This window comes from Pestalotiopsis fici, assembly GCF_000516985.1.
Source record: "Pestalotiopsis fici W106-1 unplaced genomic scaffold PFICI_Scf_10, whole genome shotgun sequence".
Taxonomy (NCBI): domain Eukaryota; kingdom Fungi; phylum Ascomycota; class Sordariomycetes; order Amphisphaeriales; family Sporocadaceae; genus Pestalotiopsis; species Pestalotiopsis fici.
This window is the reverse complement of record NW_006917100.1, coordinates 2,485,384-2,509,380: the sequence shown is the minus strand read 5'-3', so window position 1 is coordinate 2,509,380 and position 23,997 is coordinate 2,485,384. Positions and strand designations below refer to the sequence as shown.

At 50.0% G+C, this 23,997-nt stretch overlaps 8 protein-coding genes across 8 annotated transcripts; 2 read left to right on the top strand and 6 right to left on the bottom strand.

The window, feature by feature from the left end:
- On the top strand, positions 1–1,605 carry PFICI_13004 (uncharacterized protein; the record flags this gene model as incomplete). The annotated part of the gene is made up of 2 exons (XM_007841585.1): positions 1–702; positions 784–1,605. The coding sequence occupies 2 exons, from the start codon at positions 1–3 to the stop codon at positions 1,603–1,605; spliced, it is 1,524 nt and encodes a 507-aa protein (XP_007839776.1).
- Positions 1,606–2,977: 1,372 nt separating this feature from the next.
- On the bottom strand, positions 2,978–5,198 carry PFICI_13003 (uncharacterized protein; the record flags this gene model as incomplete). Its single annotated transcript, XM_007841584.1, has 5 exons — positions 2,978–3,022; positions 3,111–3,240; positions 3,290–3,401; positions 3,501–4,969; positions 5,053–5,198. The coding sequence occupies 5 exons, from the start codon at positions 5,196–5,198 to the stop codon at positions 2,978–2,980; spliced, it is 1,902 nt and encodes a 633-aa protein (XP_007839775.1).
- Positions 5,199–6,328: 1,130 nt separating this feature from the next.
- Positions 6,329–8,476, bottom strand: PFICI_13002 (uncharacterized protein; the record flags this gene model as incomplete). Its single annotated transcript, XM_007841583.1, has 3 exons — positions 6,329–7,251; positions 7,302–7,452; positions 7,505–8,476. 3 exons carry the CDS (start codon positions 8,474–8,476, stop codon positions 6,329–6,331), a joined length of 2,046 nt encoding a protein of 681 aa, XP_007839774.1.
- A 1,412-nt stretch (positions 8,477–9,888) lies between these two features.
- On the top strand, positions 9,889–10,961 carry PFICI_13001 (Negative regulator of the PHO system; the record flags this gene model as incomplete). Its single annotated transcript, XM_007841582.1, has 2 exons — positions 9,889–9,957; positions 10,038–10,961. 2 exons carry the CDS (start codon positions 9,889–9,891, stop codon positions 10,959–10,961), a joined length of 993 nt encoding a protein of 330 aa, XP_007839773.1.
- A 747-nt stretch (positions 10,962–11,708) lies between these two features.
- PFICI_13000 (GTP-binding protein gtr2) lies at positions 11,709–13,002 on the bottom strand (the record flags this gene model as incomplete). Its single annotated transcript, XM_007841581.1, has 3 exons — positions 11,709–12,564; positions 12,619–12,720; positions 12,770–13,002. The coding sequence occupies 3 exons, from the start codon at positions 13,000–13,002 to the stop codon at positions 11,709–11,711; spliced, it is 1,191 nt and encodes a 396-aa protein (XP_007839772.1).
- Positions 13,003–15,369: 2,367 nt separating this feature from the next.
- Positions 15,370–16,747, bottom strand: PFICI_12999 (uncharacterized protein; the record flags this gene model as incomplete). Its single annotated transcript, XM_007841580.1, has 4 exons — positions 15,370–15,651; positions 15,746–16,025; positions 16,149–16,279; positions 16,364–16,747. 4 exons carry the CDS (start codon positions 16,745–16,747, stop codon positions 15,370–15,372), a joined length of 1,077 nt encoding a protein of 358 aa, XP_007839771.1.
- Positions 16,748–19,021: 2,274 nt separating this feature from the next.
- Positions 19,022–19,818, bottom strand: PFICI_12998 (uncharacterized protein; the record flags this gene model as incomplete). The annotated part of the gene is made up of 2 exons (XM_007841579.1): positions 19,022–19,366; positions 19,489–19,818. 2 exons carry the CDS (start codon positions 19,816–19,818, stop codon positions 19,022–19,024), a joined length of 675 nt encoding a protein of 224 aa, XP_007839770.1.
- A 1,407-nt stretch (positions 19,819–21,225) lies between these two features.
- Positions 21,226–22,631, bottom strand: PFICI_12997 (uncharacterized protein; the record flags this gene model as incomplete). Its single annotated transcript, XM_007841578.1, has 2 exons — positions 21,226–22,444; positions 22,519–22,631. The coding sequence occupies 2 exons, from the start codon at positions 22,629–22,631 to the stop codon at positions 21,226–21,228; spliced, it is 1,332 nt and encodes a 443-aa protein (XP_007839769.1).
- Positions 22,632–23,997: the final 1,366 nt, after the last annotated feature.

The following is a 23,997-nucleotide window of genomic DNA, read 5'->3' as shown; positions in this document are numbered from 1 at the left end:
ATGTTCCGAGATGAGTCCAGTAAAGTAATCCAAAAAGCACACGCGCAATGGGGGGCGGCTACATCACCACCTTCGGCCAACTCTGCTGCGTCGGCAACGTCGAGTTCGGCATCGTGGACCTCCTCGCCGTCAGCCATGACCAACGACACGAGGAGTCCCGTGGACGAGAGCCCCGCCTCGCCTGCCGAGATTGTGCTTAGCAAGAACATGCAGCTATTGTCGCCCAAGATTCATCAAAAGGTTGAACCGACGATAGAACAGCGCGGTCTCCAGTTCTTCATCGAGCAGTACCTCATGAAGACCCCCGATGCTCCGTCAGCCGACCGCCATCTGGCCGTCTACAGTGGTAGCACCCAGGCCATGCAGACTGTCATGATGGCTGTAGGCCTTGCCGGCCTGTCACACAAGCGAGGGGATAAGGCCATGAACCTTATAGCGAGACAAAAGTATACGGCAGCGCTGAAGCAAACGGGACAATTAATAGCCGCCGGTCCGAGTGACACGATTTCTGTCATGGGTCCGCTCCGAGCCGTTGTCACTTTGGCCATGTTTGAGGTTGTCCAAGGCAAGGGCTCGAAACTGTCAACCGGCACAGCCAACATTCACATCCTGGGGGCCATTGCCCTGCTAAGAAATGTAGTCCCACACTCCCAGTATCCCGTGTTCGGGGCACGGGCTATACTGCAACTGATGTACTCACTGGTAGGTGTCCAACCCGGGGGAGGACGCATGATGGATTGACGACTGGCATGCAAAGGATATAAAAGCTGATGACAACTATAGTTGATCCCTTCTCAAGTGACGGACGCGCCACTCCCACCCCAATTTTTTGAGGTGCTTGCCATGTGTAGGCAGTTTATACCACCACAAGAGCATGCCACATGTGATCTAGCTGTGGCAATCGCCAATTTTCTCGAATTGCTCACACACTCCAAAAGCCCCTTGCTCCTGGACGGAAATCCAGACACGGAACATACCCTTCAGGAATTATTACAAATGGACGACCTCATGGGTGGTCTCGAGCAGCAATTGCAGAGATCGCTACCTTTCACGGTGGAAAAAGCACCCAAGGAGTACCCCCCAGAGGCCGTCTTTCGGGGGAAATATCATAGATACAATGGTATCGAAGCGGCCCGGCTCTGGAATCACTTGCGCTGGGCTCGCATACTAGTGGTTCAACGAATCATTGATACGAAGAAGGATTTCCCAAATTCGGTTTCCTTCGTAGTATCCCCAGCCCAATTGCAGGCATGTTATAACACGTCACAGCGCATGGCGGAGGACATCATCACAAGCACTCCGTCTCACTGGCACCACCCCATACTCTCCGAGCCGCAAGCCCGACGGCTAGCAGCAGTCGGCAAAGGTGGAACCGGCGCTGCGGGACTACCGGGTCTTCTCTGGCACCTCAAGATCGCCGGTTGCGCGCCTGGTGTGCCGACAGAATTCTGGGACTGGGCATACGCACTCGCGCAGGTGGTATGGAGAACCATGGGAATGCAACACGCGCTTGCCCTGTCCGAGGTCATGGAAGGCCACCGTGCCGGCATGGAGAAGGAGGCCATTGACCGGCTCATCAAGGTCGAGGATGAAGAGGAGTGGTAAAGTCTTGCCTCCACTGACATGCACAAAACGTACCATCTCCGGGTTCTGAAAGCATTGACAACAGACGCCTGGCAAATATCACTGCGACCAGGAACTAAGCGCGCAACGAAACAACTGCGCCGAGAGGTGAACCTGAGGCGCTTCTAACAGAAGGAATACCCAAACCATCTTGGACACAATGTTTTCTGGATTCCACGGTTCCTGGTATTATGTACAATGGACCTTTCTTTAGCCCCCAGCGAGTCTGTCCATGGGTCAAGCAGGAGGCTGAGTCTAGGTTGACTTTATTTCAATGTGTTACCATATATATGTATATATATGAACTGCCACATAGACTCTAGCAGAAATCTGTTTTCACAGCCCGTTTTCCACCATAAGCTCAATCAGTTAGCGATATATATATCTAAATCCAATTACTCATCACAAGACCCGTGGCGAGTGACACGAACCCGAAGAGCAGAGCTTCAGAGAGGCAGATTATATGCAATCAGTAAATCAGCTGAATGGTAAGTCATGCATGCAACGATAGGTAGATTTATTCATCTGCAGAAGTTCTCTAGGTACATGCCAGGATGTCTAAATTTAGACCTCGAACAAAGATGCCGCCGGTTGAGCGGATTTCTACATTGCAAATCCATTCTTGGGCCAAAGTATTAAAATGTGCTCTTTTCGGCCAATTCGATCAGCTGGTATTGTCGCAGCCCTGTGCGCTACAAATGGCGCCAATATCCGATGGTGATCAAAACCCCACTTGGAGGGAGATGAATGATTTCTTTGCGTATGCCGAGTATAAGCAGCGTGGCCACTATCGGGCATCAGGCCATCTCTTCCATCTTATGCATTTCCACCTCCATGACTATATGAGTTAGGGTATCATAGTTCCTCTCTTCGTTTCTTTTTCTCACTAAAGTGTTTTCTTCTTCTCTCGGTTCCTGTTTCATTGCATTTGTTGGCAACCATCTATCCCACCCTGCGTTTGGGATTCGTTCTTTGGGGAGGACAGGTTGGTATCTTCTCTCCGAGAAGATTTCGCGTACATGCAGGATGAACTCGTCGCTTGATTACAAATGGATAGCTTTGCTTTCCCCCAAACATGGACGAGTTCCATGAAGGGCTCATTAGCTGTGTTGAGCAGTTGCAAGGCAAGGATAACCACGAATTTCTAAAAGCAGGACCAAGTGCTTCTGAACATAAAGGGTAGGCAGTAACTGGCTCGCGAAGCCGTATGCTATTGAGCCATCAAAGAAGACCGCTGGCTCCGAGGTCGCTTACCATGATCCAATGGTACTCGCCAAACGTCGTGGCCTTCTGCTGCAACATTAGCCAATCTTTTTAAGCAGTGAAGCATTGTAGATGGTCCCGCAAGCTGCACTCAGCCTGCTGCTGTTGGCTGCTGTCGTTTGGCAGACGGTTGGTCCTGTAGCCACGGTTAGTAGTACTTCAAGAATCAGGGGTAGCATCCTTGATTCGGCCATCGCATGAAGCAATCCACCATTCCTACATACATCTGCCGGCGATGGGTTGGGCCGCTTGACATTCTTTGGCACTGCAGCTCCGTTGGCTGCGCCCGCTCTCTTAAGCGGACGAGTGGGCTTGACTTCGCCGGGTTCGAACACATCGTCGGGGAGGTTAATGCTATTGTCGTTAGGTAGTGCTTATCGGAATAAATTGCCCGGGTACTCACTTCCTTACGTGCTGGATGCTCAAGAAGTTCAGCTCAGCCTGATACTTATCCCAACTGAAGCAGAGGTCTTTGAATTCATTGACCTGGAACGAGAGATCCAGAGATTTGGCACCTAGAAAGTTAGCAACCTCTATTCACCACCATGGCTTCCTCCAGTGACGGAAAAGGGCCACTGCTTGATACTAGGCCGTAAAATAAAGGTGTCACATACCTTCCGCAAGCTCAAGACCAATGTAGTGGGTAGTCGTAAACACCTTACCGCCTTGGACAGGCAGGTCTTCCAATTTCACCTTCATTTCGCTTTCGGGATCTGCTTTCACAGGGAGATCTGCTAATCCCACCTTTGTCTCGCTTTCTGGGTCTGGCTTGATACGTAGGGCAGGTTCGGCAGGTGACGTGGTGGGAGTAACTCCGTTTCCGATTTGCGGTTTCGTCTCCACGGTTTCGTTCTTGATGGCACCGCTTTGAGCAGCCTGGCCTTCCGACTCCTGCTCCTCCTCCTTGCATACGTAGTCTAGCTTCCCATCGATGACGTCGCTCAGCTGGTCCTCGTTGCCCACCTTGTGCAGACGATCAAAGCCCTTGTTAAAAGGATGTGCAATTGCGATGGAAGCATGGCGTTCTACACTGGCGACTAGCACTCTTACTTTGCTTTCGACGAAACCAGACCAGATTTTGTGGGCTTCCTTGTCCTTGGATGTAACAACCACAGCCAAGTAGTATTTGTAGCCGTTTGTGAAGAAGGTGTGTTTGACAAACAGATGCTCCCACGGGAGCACACCTAACAAGATCTCGCTTGCAATGCCCTTTGCGCGTTGCAGCTCTCGTTGTATAATGGCCTTATTGGAATGCGTAATGTTGAACGTTGCACACATCTGGGGATATGCAGGAGTAATGACGGGCATCAAATGGAAGCTATCACCCTTGTACACCTTGGGGTTCCAGACGCGCACGTTGAGAGGACCATCCTCCATGTGCTTCAACATGACAGGCGATGGCCAAGGCCATTGTCCAATGATGACAAAGAATCTGGCAACGATGACAGCCGCGGCAGCCTTTGGATATAGCTGGCATATTCTCGCCACCAACATGGCCCAGACGACTCCTCCAGGAAAACCAATAATATTTGCATATATGGCACGTCGCTGAGCCCACAGCTTAATCGCACGCAATGCCAGACGGAACGTCGCCTTCTCAGGAACAAGATTCAGTATCTCGTTGGTGACACGGGTTCCGTTGACGGAGCGAAGCTCAGCCTCGTCGAGTCCCCGTAGGTACTTGTTTTCGGTGAGAAACAACTCTTTATGGGGTGGGAACTGCGTAAGAGTGGCAATGCGGGCGAAAATTAGATCAATGCTAATACCCCAATACTCGAACTTGATGATGGGAACAAAGGCGTCCTGGACGGGCGTCAGATCGGTAATGGCACCCTTGGGGGCCATCTCGACAAGGATGCCAGGAAAGTCTTCAAAGTAATGCTGGCGGGTCACATATTTCGGAGCGCAGACGAGAGTATCAATATCGGAGCCGGGGCCGTAGACACCAAGACAGAAACTACCGTATGTGAAGACTTCTCCACGAGCTTCTCGGATTAGGGCCGTGTTATGTGGTTCCTTCTTCTTGGCAATGCGGCGGACGAATTCATCAGTGATGCGCTGTAAATCATCGAGAACCTTGTTTCTATAAGGAGGGTGTCAATTCATGGTCACTTGACTGTTCGCGCTGTGACTGGATGGGGATGGTTTGTACTTGAGAAGTCTTACCGTTTGGTTGTCTCGTCGGGTGACTCGAAGGTGCCCTGACGCTTGAGCTCTTCCAAGAGCGCCTCTGTCGATTTGACCTCGTCGGGGGTGGGCAGAGTTGTCGTGATGGGCGGCGTGACGCCGAGTGTCCTCTCTAAGGAAGCCATGGTTTATGATCTTCCTTGCCGACAGGAGAAGATGAGAATCCAAGGTTCTAGTAGACCCGGATGGTAGGGGCTGTCTTTCGTGGCGTTAACGGATGAATCGGTCGCACGCAGAAATCAGACTGACAGCAAGTCTAACTTGCACAAGACGCGGCTGCCCACTGGTTTTCGTCACAACCAAAGAAAGGATAAACGTAGGTCAGGATCTGTCAGGGCCAAGGAAGGACAGAAGCAGCACACGCATGCACGTACGCCCAAAGACGGTTCCGTGGCAGATGCGAATCGGGATTTGGATTGAAGAAGATAAAGTGAAGATGCGAATAATCGCACGCCTTGACTAGGTAGAGCTTTGACGTTTGTTCATCGCTGCACTGAGCACTCACTGGTGGCGGCGCCAACTCGACTTTTGCCCCGCTGAACTGAAGGGTATAGGCCAAGTACCTGTGAACTCTAGTGATGCTTAGAGGGACTTTCTGATACAACCAGTAAGCTCCAGCCTCCAGCTGGAGCACAGTCTAATGTAGGTTAGCAGATTCTTAGCGCGCGTCTAGCGGCTCGTTGCCTTGGGTCCTGGCCCAGGTGGTGGCTGTTTTGGGCCAAGAAGTCAGTCAGCATTGGTCGTTTTTTCAGAGCGTTGATAAGGCTGAAAGGCCCTTGAGGTGATAAAGAAGAGAAGCATCCATGGTGAGTAACTCAAAAGTTATTAGTCATGTATTTCGTTTCAAATATGAGTGCTTCTTCCCGCTGTTCTTTTCATCTTCTTTTTTTTAAATGCATACAATTTCACCTTTATCAAGATTCGAAAATGCATTTCAAATTACGTCTTCATGCGCCGTCCAAATACACCATCCCCTGGATCCTGGACATAAAAAAAAGTCCCAGCACACAGACTTTGATGTGGCTTTCAATGCGGCTCATCTTGAATTTCCTTTCATATGACCACAACTAAGCACATGTAGGTATTCTGAAGATGCCGAACCGTTTTCACCAATAACACCACGGGCCTGAAAACACTACACCGCGCTTTCCTGGACTCCTTTCTGTAATCAGTCACCATCTCTCTATCATGCCATCGTCCATGATCGTGTGGTTCATTATAACATATCCAGTGCTTCCCTTTCTTCGCTCAAGCCTCATATATCAAATCCCCACAGCCTGGCCCAGTCGTCAGCCGTTTGAGCAGGCTCGTTCTGATGCGTCAGGTAATAAGCCAGCCCGCCTAATATCCCAAGACTGCCAAGCACCTCCAGTGCGATCCAGCCTTTGCTCTTGAGGTCAGCCAATACCTGAAGCAAACCAAGGGGATCTTGGTGTCGGCTCGTCCTCTTTGCTGCCCCTCCTTGCCTCCTTCTTCTGCGAACGGGGCTTTGCGCATTACGCCGACACGCTGAGACGAGGGTTCCACTTGCGACACACTCATTGGGCCACGTACTATGATCACGGCATGCCAGATTCTCCTGTCGTGCTCTCTCTTGTGCAAGACTCCTCTGGAGGTCTGCTGCCCAGTCCACCAGCTCTATTCGGCGGGTGGCGTTGTTTACATCATAATCACGATGCTGTGTAATCCGCGCTAGTGTTAATGGTGGTCGGCCTATAAGCGCCCCTGTCCCGGGGCTCAGAGGTTGGTAGAGATGTCTAGGCCTTGAGGGAGCCGATTCATCACGCCACTGCAGGTATTTTTTTGCCGCTGAATGCCTCAACCAGGAAGATCCACTGAGGCTGAACATATGGCTAATCAGCACGCTGAGCTCCGAAGGCGCTAACGGCTGGACGTAGTCAGGGCTCATGAGAAGGCTGGCATCCATAACATCGAGGTCAGACCCGGTTGCGCTCGACACAGCGTATGGAACTGTCGGTGCATTGGAGCCTGTTTGCAGTGCCGAGCCCGTAGTGAAGCTGAAGAAGCTTATATCAGCCTCGCGGAGCTGGCCCAGTATCTGCTGCTTGCAAAGATTCTGCTCGTCGATACTCATGGTGTCCGATTGAGCCAGGAGCGGAATAACATTTGTCAGTGATGATAGTCGCTTCAGGTACTCAATATCGACTGGGGTCATGTCTATTTTGAAATGAGAATAAGTCCGGGGTGTCAGTGGAAGACTGACTTACAGCGTTGTATCAAGTAAAGCACAACATCGACTTGCAAGCCTCCATCGCCCCCAAGAAGATTGAGCCGTTCAAGCTCGTTCAGTGAGTCCGAATATACCTTACTCAGGTGTGATTCTACATATTCGATACAGGGTACAATGGTTTCCATTGCCTGTTGCTGTGGTAAGCAATTGTACCGTCTTACAGATGACTTTGACACTTACAGATGCACCTAGGCTATAACCAGGGGTGTCCACAAAACATATGTTCCGATCGAGAACTTGATCGCCCAGGCTCTTTCGCCTTTGACTGGAATTCGCGTGGCCAAGTTCAACCCACCATTCAGGATATGATTTTGTGCTGGCGAATATCTCATAGATTGATTCGGTCGTTTCCGAATGTCGTCCTCGGGATGGCCTCGGTGGTGGCCTCATGGCCTCCTTGGTTGATCTTCTTGACCCTGCTTGGGGGACAATTGGATCGACATGAACAATGTGTTCACATGTCTGCACAATAGACTTTAGAAGAGAAGTTTTGCCAGTCTTGGAGGCTCCCGCACATAAAACCTTTAGGCGGCCTAGGCTCTTGCCCGTAGAAGTGAAGGGGCGACGGCTGGGCATTTTGATACTTGGCATGACGAGTTGGGGGGCACTACCGCTATCAACCATGTCAACGGTTGACGTCTCGAGTACATGATCATCGTCATCAAAGCTGATCGCGTTTGCTGATATCGAGCCAACAAATGAGTTTCGTCTCGAAGAAGGCCCGCTTAGCAGCGAACCAGTGACGGACGTGCCTAGGGTTATGGGAGTTATCGGTCGCGACAAGGGAGCATGTTGATTCGTTGAAGATGCCGGCACGGGGGTCGGACTAGGTAGAGATACTGTTGATAAGGGGGAATACATGGAGCCAGAGTCCATTTCAGGTCGTATGGAAGCGCTTCTTGGCTGCTCTGATCTCAAATCATCTCTCTCGCAAGCCAAGACATGGCCAGAGCCTACTACTGGCTTTCGGGGATCTCTCATCTGGGAGCCGGCGACACTGGGCTGATCCAAGTAAGAGTCAACAGTGGACTCATCAGCAAGGAAGAAGGACATTTGACTGCTGCTCGTGGACGCAAGGTTGACTGAAGACTCCACGTCGTGATCGGTTGATCGTCGACGCACAAAGGCATTGTCGCCAGGCATAGGCCGCATCGTCACGCTCACATCTACGAGAAGGCTAGGTGGAGAGTAGTGGATGATGTTAGAGTGCTTGAGCACTACAAGAGATATTCCACTATTGAAAGATGGGAGACGTCTAGCTTAAAAGTATAGAAGAACGATCCGACCATGTGTTGGTCAATGTTGATGGATGGAAAAGGACATGAAGAGATCATGTACTCGAAAGGAGTTGAGGAAGGTGGTGGGTTTGGGCAGGCCATTTGGGTGATCACAGGCAGAGGAACACAGCACTGATAAAGGGTCACCCCGCATCACATCATTACCTGTCTAGGTACATGCCTACTGTGAAAAGGTAAAATAGTGTCTTGACCCCGGCCAAATCAGACTACGTCCACGTAGTAGCTAAGGTCCAGTCAGTCGACCCCTGGTCAGATACATTCCATACATAAGAGGGGTTATGCGGGGCGAGAATCCCATCATTACCTATCGAGTGTCGGGCCAGTACCTAAGAGAACACGAACAACAGACAAGAGGCCGTGGCAGGCGGCAGATGTGTTATTTTGCTCACTGTGGCCACAGAAGCGGGTGCGCGATAGATGATAATGACCAAAGAACTGGACCTAGGGAGCTGCGTAGGGTCAATAGCATGAATGGATGTGATAAATGTAAACGATGTTTACTGGCTCGGCAGTACCTAGGTACAGGCTGGTATGGCTGGCTTACACAGTACTAGGTAAGTTGTCCACCGTAACATTGCGCTGGGTTGCATGTATTCAAGCGCCATTAGTACTGTCTTATTGGGTCTTAGGGGTCCTATTCACTGTACTACATAGCCTACCTGCATTACCGTCAATTCATATGTACCTAGTACTCTGTAGGTATGTAGGTAATGTAGATGCTGGCCACTATCAAACCACTAGAAGTCGACGATGCTCAAGCTGCCCGCCTGCTGCCCCTCATTGGGAATCACCGCAGGTATTGGAAGTTTTGCTTGGGCCTTCACCAGTCGGCCACACTAGCAGCAACTCGTCAACCTCTCTTAAACTTCTTGTCTTTCTAGCCACCTTACCTAGGGTACACTTGATTTCTCGAGTCTATGCCTGTTTGTTGAGCACTTGAATATCTAGCCCATTCTCCTTGCAGAGCTCGCCTACCTGCCTTAGTTTCTGCTGTCTCCGTCTGACTGACGCACGACCGCCACCATAACATCGTCGCCGTTGTTGCAAAATCGCCCATTGCAGGTGGCGGACGAAAACCGAGCTGCCTCGTTCGAGTCGACTCAGAACAGCGCACCAACGGAACCCGCAACTCAGCAGAGAAGCTCCTACACGAGTGCGACCAGCATTCTCTTTGGTTCGCAAACCACCTCGCAAAGACCCGTCACCCGCGACACTTCCGTGTTTAGCACGTTCCCGCTTGTATCGTCTTCATCTACAACCCCAGCCATGGATGCTAAGAGACACCCCAGCTCTTTTCAACAGCTGGAGAAGCTGGGCGAGGGCACGTATGCAACTGTACGTCGACAATCTCCCAACACTAGACGCCAGCACGCACGAGGCGGCCATGTCAACTAACCTGACTCGGTTTCAAATAGGTGTTCAAGGGCCGAAATCGCCAGACGGGCGAGCTAGTCGCATTGAAGGAAATTCACCTCGATTCCGAGGAGGGCACACCATCCACTGCCATTCGAGAGATCTCCCTCATGAAGGAGCTCAAGCACGAGAACATAGTCGCACTCCACGATGTTATCCACACCGAGAACAAGCTTATGCTGGTCTTTGAGTACATGGACGGTGATCTCAAGAAGTATATGGATACCCACGGCGATAGGGGTGCCCTCAAGCCCATGACCATCAAGTCCTTTATGTATCAACTGCTAAAGGGCATTGACTTTTGTCATCAGAACCGTGTCCTCCATCGAGATCTCAAGCCTCAGAACTTGCTAATTAGTCCCAAGGGCGTGCTGAAGCTTGGCGATTTTGGTCTTGCTCGTGCCTTTGGAATTCCCGTCAACACATTCTCCAACGAGGTTGTGACCCTGTGGTACCGCGCCCCAGATGTGCTCTTGGGCAGTAGAACCTACAACACTAGCATCGATATCTGGTCAGCCGGATGCATCATGGCTGAGATGTACACTGGTCGGCCGCTGTTCCCCGGCACAACCAACGAAGATCAGATCATTCGAATTTTCCGCATCATGGGCACGCCCACGGAACGAACGTGGCCCGGCATCACCCAGTTCGCCGAGTACAAGCCCAACTTTCAGATGTATGCAACCCAGAGTTTGCAGGCCATTCTGCCGCAGATTGATCAGTTGGGCATTGATCTCCTTCAGAGAATGCTAGTATTACGTCCCGAACACCGAATCAGCGCACATGATGCTCTGCAACACCCGTGGTTTAGCGATATTGTGCAGCAGCAAATGATGCAACAGCAGCAGGCAATGCACTCACAATCTAGAGGGTACTCATCACAAATCCCCATACCATCTCAGTCGGCTTACCAAGGTGGATATTAGGTACAATCAGTAGCGCGGATACGAGAACACACAGGCTTCGCCATCATGGCTCGGAGTCTTCGAACGAGGGGATAGCTACTACCACATGGCCGGAACAGTGCCGAATGCTAGGCCCATTTATACAATTGGCCTAGGCACTGCTGGGGAAAGATGGAAACCCAAGCTCTATGCGGCGATGTAGATGGGAGATGAAAAGGAAGGGGATCCTGTAGGTACTCAGTATAACTATTGGCTGGGTTAGTATGATGTGATGCGAAGTGAAGGGCGTTCACGGATCTGTTTAGTGGCATCGTTAGATTACGTTTCTGGTCCGTGGAGTCGGATGGCGTTATGATCAATCTCTAATCAGTAATACCCCCAGAGTCGTAGAATGAACAGTGGCGACATTTTGAAAGATGATAGAACTTGGCTCGTGTACATGGTGTCTCTTCATACCTACCAAGATAGTGAGTCTCAGTTCGGCCCCAGTAACGTGGCGTAGAGATTTAGGGCACCAATGTAATCGTAAAATGCCCCAAAGCCCAGCTTTCTTGATATGTTCTCATTGTCCAAGCGCCAGGCCATGTCAGCAATCACATGACGATGTTGCGGGTGGCTGAATCAAACGTGAACACCAGTCATACGTATACACGTATATATTGGGGACTTGTGGTCTAGACGCGCTGGCGCTCAATGACGAAGCAGGCAAAAAGCGCATGCAGTGTAAGTATACCTAGAGACAGAGAGAGAAAAGAAGAAGAAAAATCATTATTTCGGCTTGGTAATCTCAAAGAATTCCTTCAAACCTTCTACCACTACATCGACGTTCATATTGACAAGAGGCATTTTATCATAGCTGTCCTCCTTCATGATGGCAACAAGCGCCAAGTACTTATCGACCTCCCGAAGCATGATGGGCCGGTTGCCGTCGGTAAGGACCATGCAGCTCTCAGCCCAGGTGCTGGCGACCTGGTCCTCAAGTTTCTGGTTCCATGGTTCGCCTTCTAGAACTTCGCGATAGCCTTGGGAGCGTGGCCAACTGCCGTATACTTCTGTAAGGTCGATGATGACGTCAATGTAATCCGAGCATATTTCATAGCTGGCCATGTCCGCTGGGGCACTATCCGTGGCAATGTATATCTTTGACAAGACATCAAATAGGTACGCCTTTTCGAAGCGGCACGTTCGACAAAGATTCGTTAGCATTGCTTCGAGGCTGCCGAGGCGAGGTATCAGCTTCTGGATAACCTTGCTGAAAGCCTCAAATATGCTGTGGTTGTAAATGCTGGTTTGATGAAAGCGGATGGGAACATTGTCAAAGCCGTGGTCGGACATTTCGTCTTGGATGCGGATGGTGATATCCCTCTGTATATCCATCTTGTAGTCGTCAGACAGTCCGTCCACCTTGTGAATGAAGACCTCGATCTTGATATTAGGAAATCTGCTCTGTAGATTGAGGATGGTGACGTTGAGCCGAGCGACGGCTTCCATATAGTCATCTTGAGCATCAATCACCCATATGAGAGCTCCTATCTCCCCAAACATGGCATCGATGTCAAACGTGGGATTCTCAAAAATGTCAATCTGACCAGGAAAGTCCCAGACTTGAAAGTCCATAAACGACCTGACTCGGAGCTAAGCAATGACATCTCATGACAAGGAAATAGCCAAGACTTACGCCATCGAGTCTTTCTGGATACGTGCCGTGGATTCCAAGAATAAAGTCTCGCTTGGTGGCAACTTGTGGAAGACGACGCTCGATATCGAAGACTTGCCACTCCTATCTTGCGTTAGATCCTCGACCTAGACACTGGCTAGTATGACCTTACCTTCTTTGACCCATCAAGAGCAGCCGAGGCTTTCCTTTTGTTGGCGGCCCCGGATTGAGTAGCTCTGGCGCCGCGGCGCCATTCTTGGGTTGTTGACCCTGTCGAAGTCGATTCTGTTCAAACACACGTTCAAGATTTAGCTGAGCTGGACTGAGCGAACCTGGTCCTTCGGTGGTTTGACGGGCACCTCCCAACTCGGAAGTTATGTCCCATCCGCTGAGCCGAGAGGCCATGATGCGATGCTTTGGGAAATATGATTGTTCAAGGAAATGGTGCAATCGGTAGAATCCTTGCAAGAAAATGAAGTTGGTTGGGCTCTTGCAAACCGATGCCGTCAAGGTCTCTGGTCGTGCCGCAACTACGTCAAAGCAATTGTCCAAAAGTCAAAGCTTCCAATCAAAGGCTTGGTTTTTGTCGTTGTCTAGAGAGCGAAGTGATAGTAATTCGAACCTCAGAATGACCCGATATCCGTCCTTGGCGAACAAACGACCTTTTGCCGGAGCTGCCGAGCGTCGAGGCTCGAATCCGGCGGCGAGCTGGTCGACACGCTCAGAAGACGGTGGTGTCGAGACGAGCGCACATGATAGGCAAGACATGAAGCCATCGATGTTGATAATGCGGTTGGTGTGCCATGTTGTCGTGCGGGACGCTTTCGATGTATATGTTGGACTGATTGAGAACCCTCGTTTTTTCGAGAACAGGGAATAAAAAATAAAAATAAATGGTGGCTGACCTCGTCGTTCCACGAACAAGCGGCTTGAGACTCAGCTCAGGAGATGACTCAATGCACAGGGCTATCACGCTCGGACCTGCCTGCGCCGTCTGCCTGCTCCTATCGTTTACGTCGACCCAATTGCTTCAGGTTGTCACGGGAAAGCCGCAGGCATTAAGATGAACATGTATCATCTTGGGAACTGTGAGTCCAGATTTCTTGTACCACTAGGCAGGCAAGACTGGGAGAAGTGCTTCCAATTTCAGAGAGACGCGCGCAGGGGAATTTGAAGATGCGGAAACGTTTCGGATCAGAGATATTGAGATAGGAAATCTTGTCTTACCTCCATGGCTGCAACGCTTCGTAAGAGGTCTCTAAGGAACCCAGGAATTTGGGTAGAGCGATCCTGCTAGTCACTCCTTCTACGGCAGCTGAAGCCGTGCCTCTCTACGTTGGGCTGCAACGACTCGCACGTCCTTTATTACCCTGGCTGGTCTTGGGTTTTTGGAGGAGCGCCGTCCTGGATGACCTATTCGATAAGATAGACTTTGCTTGACACCGTGGATCTCTGTGCATCAACCCTCCCGGGCCGACTGGCGTTGGGTCGTACGGAGAGTTGGTTGGCCCAAGAAAATGCCTGTGAGCATTGATTGTATTGTGTTGTGAGTAGACGCCGTGCGTGGGATTGCACGTTAGGGAGCACAGCAATCACAGAAATCATCCAACAGACAGCAATGACAAGAAAGTCCAGAGGTCGGTCGAAAGGGCTCAACGCAGAGTTGCTGATACAAACGGCCCGCGAACAAGCCGACTGCTGCAAGAGAGGGTTGGTGTGGCCTTTGGTATGAGTCTGCAGATGGTTCCAGTTGAGCTGTCGCCAGCGTGTGCGTTTGCTGAGCCCCAAAGCGAGGGATGATGTTGTGGCTCTGCCTCGGCGGGTGAGATCCTTCTTCAGCAGCTTGAGGCGTCTTGAATCTTCTGAAAGACCTGAGAAATCGAAGTCGCCAATGCTCACGAGAAGTAAAGTATGTAGTAGTATTCCAAGGTTCCATCCGGATATGCAAGGCTGATGGAGTCAAGCGACGTGTGTGTGTGTGTGTGTGTGTGGTGGGTGGAGCGAGACGGCAAGTGAGGCTAGTGACTGCACAGTGTATCTGTTCTGGTCATTACACGGAGTCACCACATGTCCAGGTCAATACGATTGACATGTACATGCAGTATACACTCTGTGTCTATTCTGCATGTACATGTCCATTAATAAGTATCGTGAATCAAGACACCTCCTAAGGGTAAGCAAGGGTGGTCAATTGCAAACTTACCTGTATACACCGAAGTAATTGGTTCACACAGGTTTCATTCGGTATGCATATCACTATATAAGTATAAGTATCAATTTACAGTGACGTCAGTCGACACCCTCAATGTGCAGCACAGATGATCGCACTCCACTCTCTGCTGTGCACTCCGTATGATGCGCTGCACGGTGAAGATGTTTCCAGCGCGATAGACAACCACAAGGTATCAAATACTTCAGCCACCTTTTCAACACTACTACTTGGATCCCACAAACGACAGGAGTAAGGCATTCTGGTAAACAACAGCTTTCACTCGAGTCTTATTCTATCCCTCTTAAACAGGCAGATGTACCGGCTATTTGAATGCAAGAAGAGAGCTGTTTATTAATGGGCAATTCATTACAGAGTATGCTTCCGAGCTTAGAAACTACGAGCTGTCTAATTGTGTCTAGAAAAGACAGAGTAGATCAAGTGACCAATTTGTTAAACCTGGCCCATAGAACAAAGCTATTCCAGTTCAATGCCCCTCCAAATTCCGTACTCCAGCACGCCAGTGCATTACGATGCTGATGAGGGAGTCATGGGTCGTAATTTCAGTTGGCCAACGCCGCGGCGCTCTTGGCACGTCTTTCTTTACTCAATGACTTGCCTGCAAACAAGGCTGTTACGAAGCTTTTCCGGCGGGTTGCCGTCTTGGCGGGCTTCTCCTCGGCCAGTCTGCCAGGCGAGTCTGCTGGTGGAGTGAGAGGATGCTCGGGGATGGCAGTGGTGATCATAGGAGTGTCGCCTGTACTGGCCGGGGGCGTAGGCAGTGTATCAAAACCTGGGTTTGGATTCACGGCTGTGCTCGGTTTCGAGTTCAGCGAAGCGAAGGACTATTTGTTCTTCATCATCAGCTGCGCCGTCGGGGCAGAGACAGAGAGAGAGAGAGAGAACGAAGAAAATGTGCAGAAAAGGAATCAGGCTTACGCGGACACTAAGCCTCTTGATCTTTAGCGGTTTGGTCGACGACTCGCGACCCTGCTCGACTTCGTCTGCTGTCACTTTATCCAGATCGTCCAACTCGCCAGCTACCGTTTTCCCACCATTGGCGACATCTTCTTCAGGCGTAGCGACGAACCTAACGTGCCCCCTCGCAGGTGCAACCCCTAGGCTTTCCTGGATTTGCTTTTGGATGAGGGCCGCATTTCTCTTGTTCATGGTCGGTTGCACCATATCTGGCAACGCGAATATCGACAGAGTGTATGCACTGGGTTCCCAAATTCGGTATTAGCTGAAATTTCATCCACAATCTATACGATATGCCGCCCTCTTCAGGCCACGACAACCTGAGGACAGGCAAGCGAGGGACTGGCATTAAGAATATTCTTACGGGTCAAAGGAGCCACCAAACATCAAACAGCAACCGTGTTGCAAGTTGATTACAATGGATGACATGGATCTCTGGTATCTATTGGACAGGTGGTACGATAAATCTGTTATGAAGGTGAATTCGTCTTGTATCTAGTCGAATTTGTTAAGAAGGAAACAATACACTGAAAAGGGGAGGAGACAACTATCAGACAGACCAGTATGCCGGGAACTTACAATGACGTTTGTGCGCAGCTCGGCCAGGACAATGGCCTCATTTCGCACTCGATCCTTGGTAGAGTCCATCTCTCGACCAGCGGCAAACTCATTCTCGTAGTATTGGCTTCTCTTCTTGGACAGGCCTGGTTGGCGTTGTGACCTGCGGTGGTGAACCATATCTCCCGGAGGCGGCCGGTCAATGTTCCTCATGACATGATTTCCTTCGACAATGTTGGATCTGGATGGACGCGGCAGCTGGGCTTTGCGCTGCGCAAAAGACAGGTTGGCTGGGGAGGCACCACCACCGCCATCGTGCCGGAGAGGCGGGTTGGTGGCAGGTTTATAGGATAAATGGGACCTGGCAACCAGACTTCCATTCGAAGGTGACTGCTGCTGCAGCATGCTGCCTGCCTGCCTGCCTGTCTATCGGAACGAGCGATGGCACGGACTGGTGGATCGCTAATGAGACGAGACACGATGCTTACACAAGTAACCGTTCGCCGGTGCGGATGCTAACCACCTATAGGTAGACTAGTGCCTATTGCCCCCCCTTATGTCTCGCTGAACAAGATGCCAGTGCTTCTAGCCGGTCGAGTTTGATGGGTCTAGGATATGGGCGTATTTCAGGTCAACCAAACTGGAGGACCGCGATCTAGCGTCCCTAAAATGTATGTACGTGGGTGGGTGGTTAGGTAGGTAGGTAGGTAGGTAGCAGTAAGGAGCTGAAGAGGTGTCGAACGCCGCCAATGCCAGCAAGACGCCGCAACGCTACTGTAGGTAGACAAATGTAGTCTTCGTATTGCCCCGTTCAAGGTGGCTTACTAGCTGAGTGTTTGTCGGTTGGGAAGAGGTGAGAGCTTGTCGAGGCGTGGCAATGACTGAACAGTGTTTTTTTTTTTTTTTTTGGTTGCCAATGAAAACGGTAATTCAGCTTCCAAAAGACTGTTTGGTCGAAACGATGCCTGTACAATGGCAACGGACAGGCAGAATTATTGGCAGGTAAAGGTAGTTGGTGCGACCTTGAGGTCAAATTTTGACTGCTCAGTCCTCACAGACACCTCCAAGAAAGAAGAGAAAAAAAGAAAAAAAAAGAAAGAGAGAAAAAAGTGAGAGAGACAGGTGCCAAAACTGCGGGAGATAGACCGCAGATGATTTTCTTTTCCAGAAGCGGGAATGATCCCTTAGTTGCGGAAGTCGAGATACTGTTAAACAGTCGAAGGATCGATCGATAGAAGAAGGAAAGAAAGAATTAGAAAAGAAATGCGCTGGCAATTGCTGGATCAAGGCGGTAACATTACTTGTGTTTGCTTGACTAAAAGATGCAGCATTGGTTGTACATACACTAAAACCAAAACCACCAGATAGATAGACGGATGATTGAGGTGATTTATCAACTGGGCTCGTTGAGTGAGTACTCAAGATACAAAGTAAAATTTATTTTTCCTCCCTTCCTTCCCCTAGCAAGGCTGCCAAGCGAGAAATTCCGGATAGGAGCCCGCCCACCTTTCGCGCAACGATGGAGAGACGGGGAGACAGATACCTCGTTGTCCTTGAACAACAATTATACAAGTGATGACATCTCGTGTCGTGGAGTGAGCGCAACCGAGACACACTGACTGCAACGGGCCTGTGAACCGTCAAGACCAACTATCCAACTACATTACATTGCCTACGTAGATGACCAAACACGCCAATCATGATTGAAGTGCTCCAGGTGAGATTGTTCCGTCGGCACGATCTATTGGGCTCGAATGTAGAAAGATAAGGATAGTCGCAGATGGCTCTGTCGCAAGAATGCAACCCTCCTTTCCTTCATTGTGTTCGGGTACGGATAATATCTATACATAATTATGCAATATACGTTGCAGGCTTCAGGTACCAAGAAAAGCTGATCAGACGTGGCGCCCAATACTACTTGCTTGCATAAATCCCAACGACGCGGGGCTGATATATTGAACATTGTAAGGAGGAAATATGATTCTTTTCTTTTCTTTTTTCCCCCCACTCTAAATTACATGACCTGTACTACACATCCACCTGCCGGCCAGCCACTCAATTGAGAAGCTACCCGGAATGCTGTATAAAAAAGGGCCCACACGGAACTTTGCCGAGACTTTATCTTAAACTCTAGCCACCGAGACCAACAGTAGCATGGATGTGTGTTGATTGGTTAGATGACTGGCTGTCTTTCTCTTGCCGCAATGCAGCTATACGCGGCCAGTTCAGTTCCTATCTAGAGTCTTCATTTACAAATGCTGATTACTCTCATTTCTTCACTAAATGCACAAAATAGAGGATTTGTTTAAATATGTTACAGTGTCTCTCAAGGCAAACAAAGTCCGAATGATGGAGGTCATGTTTGAATAGATACACGTACCAAAGTAAGAAAAAAAATCTTGATCCTTGAATTGATTAGTAGATTATTTTCGAATCTTGCCCTGCCAGCGACCATGGCCGTGAAATTTGACGCGAAAAGATAGGGACTTTAGTACGTATACTATGTATGATACAACAAATGGTTCAGTCTGAATATTGGGGTCCAGCGTGGAAATCACTGCGCTTCCTCATATCCTCCACTCTCGACTCTGGATTGCAGGCCTTAAATGCATAGTTCTTGCACACGTAATCCACCATATGCCCGATGATCATAGTAACCAGACTCTCATGTGTCCAACACTACACAGATGGGGTTGGGCTATCGCGCTTACCAGGCTGGACAAGTGATGCGGCTCTCTTCTCGAGGGTACATTGGTATCCAGCCAAGGACAAGACGATAGCTTCAACGGGTACCAGGACGACCGATAGATACAGAGCGGTTTTGCTCTCGCGACAGAGTGTACCGAAGTATGGCTGCACCCTCATCTCAACCGACTCCCACTGGCAGCTCCAGCTCTGCAGCGTGTCGACTGTCGTGGATGTGTTGACGGCGTAAAAGAAAATCATGGCGATCATTGAGGCTGCGAAGCCGATAAAAGGCGTAATGAAGCATACTAGTGTGTGAGCCGACACTTTGCGGCGAAGCTGCAGAAGTATTCCATGTCAGTCTCTCTCTCTCTCTCTCTCTCTCTCTCTCTCTTTCTTTCTTCCCCGAAATGTTTACAGCTTCTGGGTAAACAAGCGCCAGTTCAAGAATTTCAACGTACAGAAGGTATCTTGCTAAAGACAAGCGAGAGAATGCTGGCCAATACGACAATGGCGCTGCCCACCACCAGTGCGACGGTTGGCCGGGCATCAAACTCATCGGGCCATAGTGGTAGGAGAAAACCTGTCGACACCGAAGTGGTGTTATACACGTTTAGTGCGTGTCCGGATGTCCCCAAGACAGTGACACCGCAGAGAAGACTGAGAAGCGTAAGACTGAGCCTGAGCCCGTCGACTGCGCGAATAGATCGGTGATTATATTGAGATTGCAAATCCGGAGAGGCTACCTCGAGTGCCGAGGCGGCGACCGGGGTTTTGGTATCCTGAGACATGACACAGCAAGAATGAATGAATGAAATGTTTCGACTCGACCAGGAGACTGGACCGAAAGGGTGAGTGGGAGGGAACGACTTGAAAGAAGGCGTGGCCAGAGGAACGAAACAATGCACGAAGAGAGACAAGAAAAAGGCACGCTCAGAGGTCAGCCATAGGAGGAGATAGATCGTGGAATGGCACAAATGAGAGCCGGATAAACAGAGAAAGAAACAAAATCAACCCACCTCTGGCAGTTGCGAAACACGCAATTATGAAGGCAGATCCTCAGCAGAGATGCCAGCGCGGGGGTTACAGCAAATAAGCTCGAGTTGCTGCGACGATCTAATGATAGACTGCCATCATGTATCCGAATAGCCTCAGCGAAGCGCTCATGCACAACGAGCGCCTGCCTTTGCAACCACTCAGGAAGGCTGCCGCCGGGGCCAGAAAGCACCAAGTGTTAAGGTTGAGTCGGCAGATTCTCCCCGGATTGGCTGCGACTCTTTTCCATGCAACCCAGTATGGCACCCGGCGGGCGCTTAGAGGCGTGTGGTGACCAGCCATCAGCCAATGAGTATGAAGCGGCCTGGTTGCGCTATGCCTCAATAACCCGTGCTTTCTTCTCGTGCAGCTCACAATTTCTATATTTGTATGCAAGCGAGGAGCGAGGCATTGAATCGACTGCAGCTCTTGGTCGACCTGCCAGGTACCGTACTAATGTACCATGTAGCTGCCATCATAAATCATGAATGGTCGTCTTTTAGCTGGGCTTCCTTTCACCGTGTACTACAATAGTAGATTGTGCAGGCCAGGCCAGGCCGGGCTTTCTGATATGCTGCAGCGCTTATATTTTAACATGGAACTTGAAGGGAGAAGAAAGACCTCTTGGCGGATGCGATGCAGATATACATTGCCTGCTCCAGCTTTTTACACAGGCTCGGCTGCTGCATAAGACTGACGTGTTAGTACTTGGAGGGAAGGGCAATTGCCGTGCTCCCTATTGTACATTGAACCTACCTTTGCCGAGCCGCTTCTCCATCTTGATCACACAAGGAAAAGAAAAGGCCTACAAATATTCAACCACACCAGGAAATTGGTGTACAAAACAAGACATGGCTATGCACCCCAACCCATTCACCCATCGAGTTTCTGCATCTCGATCACCATGTCTCTCACTATTGTAGCCCCGGATAATGGCCATGATTCTTCGACATAGCATTTGGCGTCATATGGCAACGCGGCCAGGCCATCCACCCCCCCTACAAGCACGCATGCACACGATTCGAGACCTGGACCCATGCACAGATAATTCCATTATGTAGATACAATACATCGTTGAAACGCCTCGTAAATGTCATGGCCGGTATCATTTATACAATCAATGGTGCTGACGCCAGCATCTCTGGAGCCCTGCCGTGTTCTTCTCACAGGTATTTCTTGGGCAGTGTCTTCTTGCGCTCATACCAGATATATGCGAGTACCAGCACAATTTGGCTGCCAATGATGACGAAAATCAATTTTCCGTGTGTTGGTTGCGTCTTTTCGGCAACGTGCAAGAGCATATCCCCATGGGAGCTGCCTAGCATCTTCTTGATCGCATTTTCCGAATCTCTGACCTTGTTGCCTGTCTCCTGCTTGATTGTCTTGATCTCTCGCTCAAGGCTGACAATGTGGCTCTGCAGAGCATCGATCTTGTTGAGCTTTTCGAGCAATTGCTTAAGCTCGTTGATGGACGTCGACGTCTCCTCGTGGCGCTTCTCACCAATGCTGTCTTGAGATGCGACTTTGCGGAAAATGGTTGAAAGGTGATGGTTGACACTTTGAAGTCGATTGTGCAGATCAGCAAATTGGGCCTCGGAGCTTATAATCGAGGCAGCCGTAGCATCTGCAATGTCCTGTTCCCACCCATTGTCGTCTACTGGCATGTTCTTCTCGTAGCCGTGACCGCCGGGGTTGCTCCAGGTGTTCTGTTGCTGGCCTTGCTGATTCATCTGCTGCTGCGTTGGCTCTTCGTGCTGCTTGTTGAGATCCTCAGTCATGACAACAAACTTGAAGATCTCGAACGAGTCTGGATTTTCCGCGCTTGCCGCAGTAAGACCAAAGCTGTATCCCGGAGGGATTTGGATATTGCTGCTCTCGAAGCAGAGAGTTCCGTCAACCTCCACCTTGAAGTTGTCTTGCGTCTGGCGCAATTTGATCTGCGATGGGCGGCCCAGATTTCGGTAGCTGTAGTCGCAATGTCCAAACGCCAGACTGTCGACACTGTGGTGCGAGCTGTAGTCGGTTGTGCCGTCGTTCAAGAAACCTCGAACCATACCCGCCCCTCCGCCAGACCGGTCAATAACGAGAGCGAGACCATCAAAACGGCCAACAGTGTATATGCTCGCGGTGCCAATGTCCTGGACACCGCGGCGCGCAAGCCAGATATTGAGATTGCCTCCGCCTCGCTCGGGGCCATTTACGCGAAAGTCGACATCTGCCACCCACTCCTTATACTTGTTGGAATTATCTCCCCAGACTGCGCCTCTGGCATTGCCGGGCGACGGTTGTGTGAGGATGATTTTGTTGGAGAGGATCTCTGGTACGTCGGGTTCGCCTTGTATGGAGAAGAGAGGGACGGACTGTTGCCCCTTGTCGTTTATCCTGTTGATGGTAATGCCCATTAGTATGCGGTCCTGTCTGAGGCAAGTAATTGGTGCACAACGAGCTGGACATACCGGCCAGTGTAGCCAAAACTGAGTTGATCGACCAGGAACTGAGCCTGAGCTTCAGCGACCGAGATTCCAGCAGCAAGCCATGCGGCCAGGGAGGCCGGGCGAGAGAAGCGCATCTTTGGCGGCTTGCAGTGGGGAAGGGTCGGCAGCAAGCTTTTAGGAAGCTGCAGAAGAAAGCAAATGACAGTTACCTGTAGTGATATTGTACAATTTGCAGCTTGTGGGTATTGTGAGACCTGGAGCAATGCCGACGTGAATGCTTCTGCTGTGTGGGATCTTTCCCAGTTCCCCCAACTGGGTAAGCTGAGGACACTTTGTCTCGAAATGGGGGACCCCTAATAAGTCTGCTAAGCTAGCAGTTTGACCCCAAGTACCTACCTTAGTGAATGGGCAACAGCAACTATAACTGAACCACCTACCCGACGTGCATGGGTAATGTAGGTAAAATGCCCAGTGTCAAAAAGGCTCTTTCTTCTTGGGCGGGCCGGGATCCAGCCAAGACGGATCCAGAAAAACAAGGGTTCCGTAGTACATTATCGGGTTCTGTGCGCAAGTCCTTCCCAATTTTCGTTCTCGGGGACAGATATACGCTTCCAGGTTCAGATATGTGAGACTGTATCAGATGATTTCTTTATCCTGGCAATCGCATAGTCCTCAGCTTCTGCGCACGCAAGCAACCGACTTAGATTTCTATGGTCAACCTAGAAACTCGACATACTGAGCAATACTAATCAACATGCGTCCATTCTTGATCTGGTCAACACCTCAAGGTGGACATATTATGATCCAAGTCAATGAACAAGCTTCTCCAACTGGTGCAAGTAAAGATTGAAAGATGCTCGGTGGCCTGTTGTGTTCTACCTTGAGATGACCTTGCAATGTACTATGTAGCAGCTCTGACCTCGAATTGGTATTTCATGGGTTTGTTCACCACTGTACACACAAGAGACCTGGTAAAGTAGGGGGTTAGGCCAACTAATGTAGGTACTATCATACACAGTAGGCCTGAAACGGATGGAGTAGAGCCAACATAACATTTGAAGAATCAAATGTTACATGTAGTTTTCATAAGTCTAGCGTCGACACGCGCTTCTGGGGTGCCGCGCTGCGCGCTACCAGGTTCCTTAGTTGATGCATTTTCTCTCGAGTCACTACATTTGAAGCACTACTAATGCATCCCCGCCACATATGTACAGTTAAAGTACAGCGATACTGTCAAGTATATTGGTACAAATAGACAAGAATGACATGGAGATCAGATTTGTGAAGATGAGCACGATCGAGGAAAAAGTCCTAGCAAAACTGAATTGACAAGTCTGATCGACCATTGGTTCTTCTTTTCTTTGTTTTATTTTTATGATTACTATCACAGACAATCGCTTGATGTGAAGAGTGAAGACTTACAGATAAAATGTGCAACCGGCTAACCTAGGTAACTACTTCGTACATTGTTAGGTACCTGGGCGGTCCACATTAGTCGGT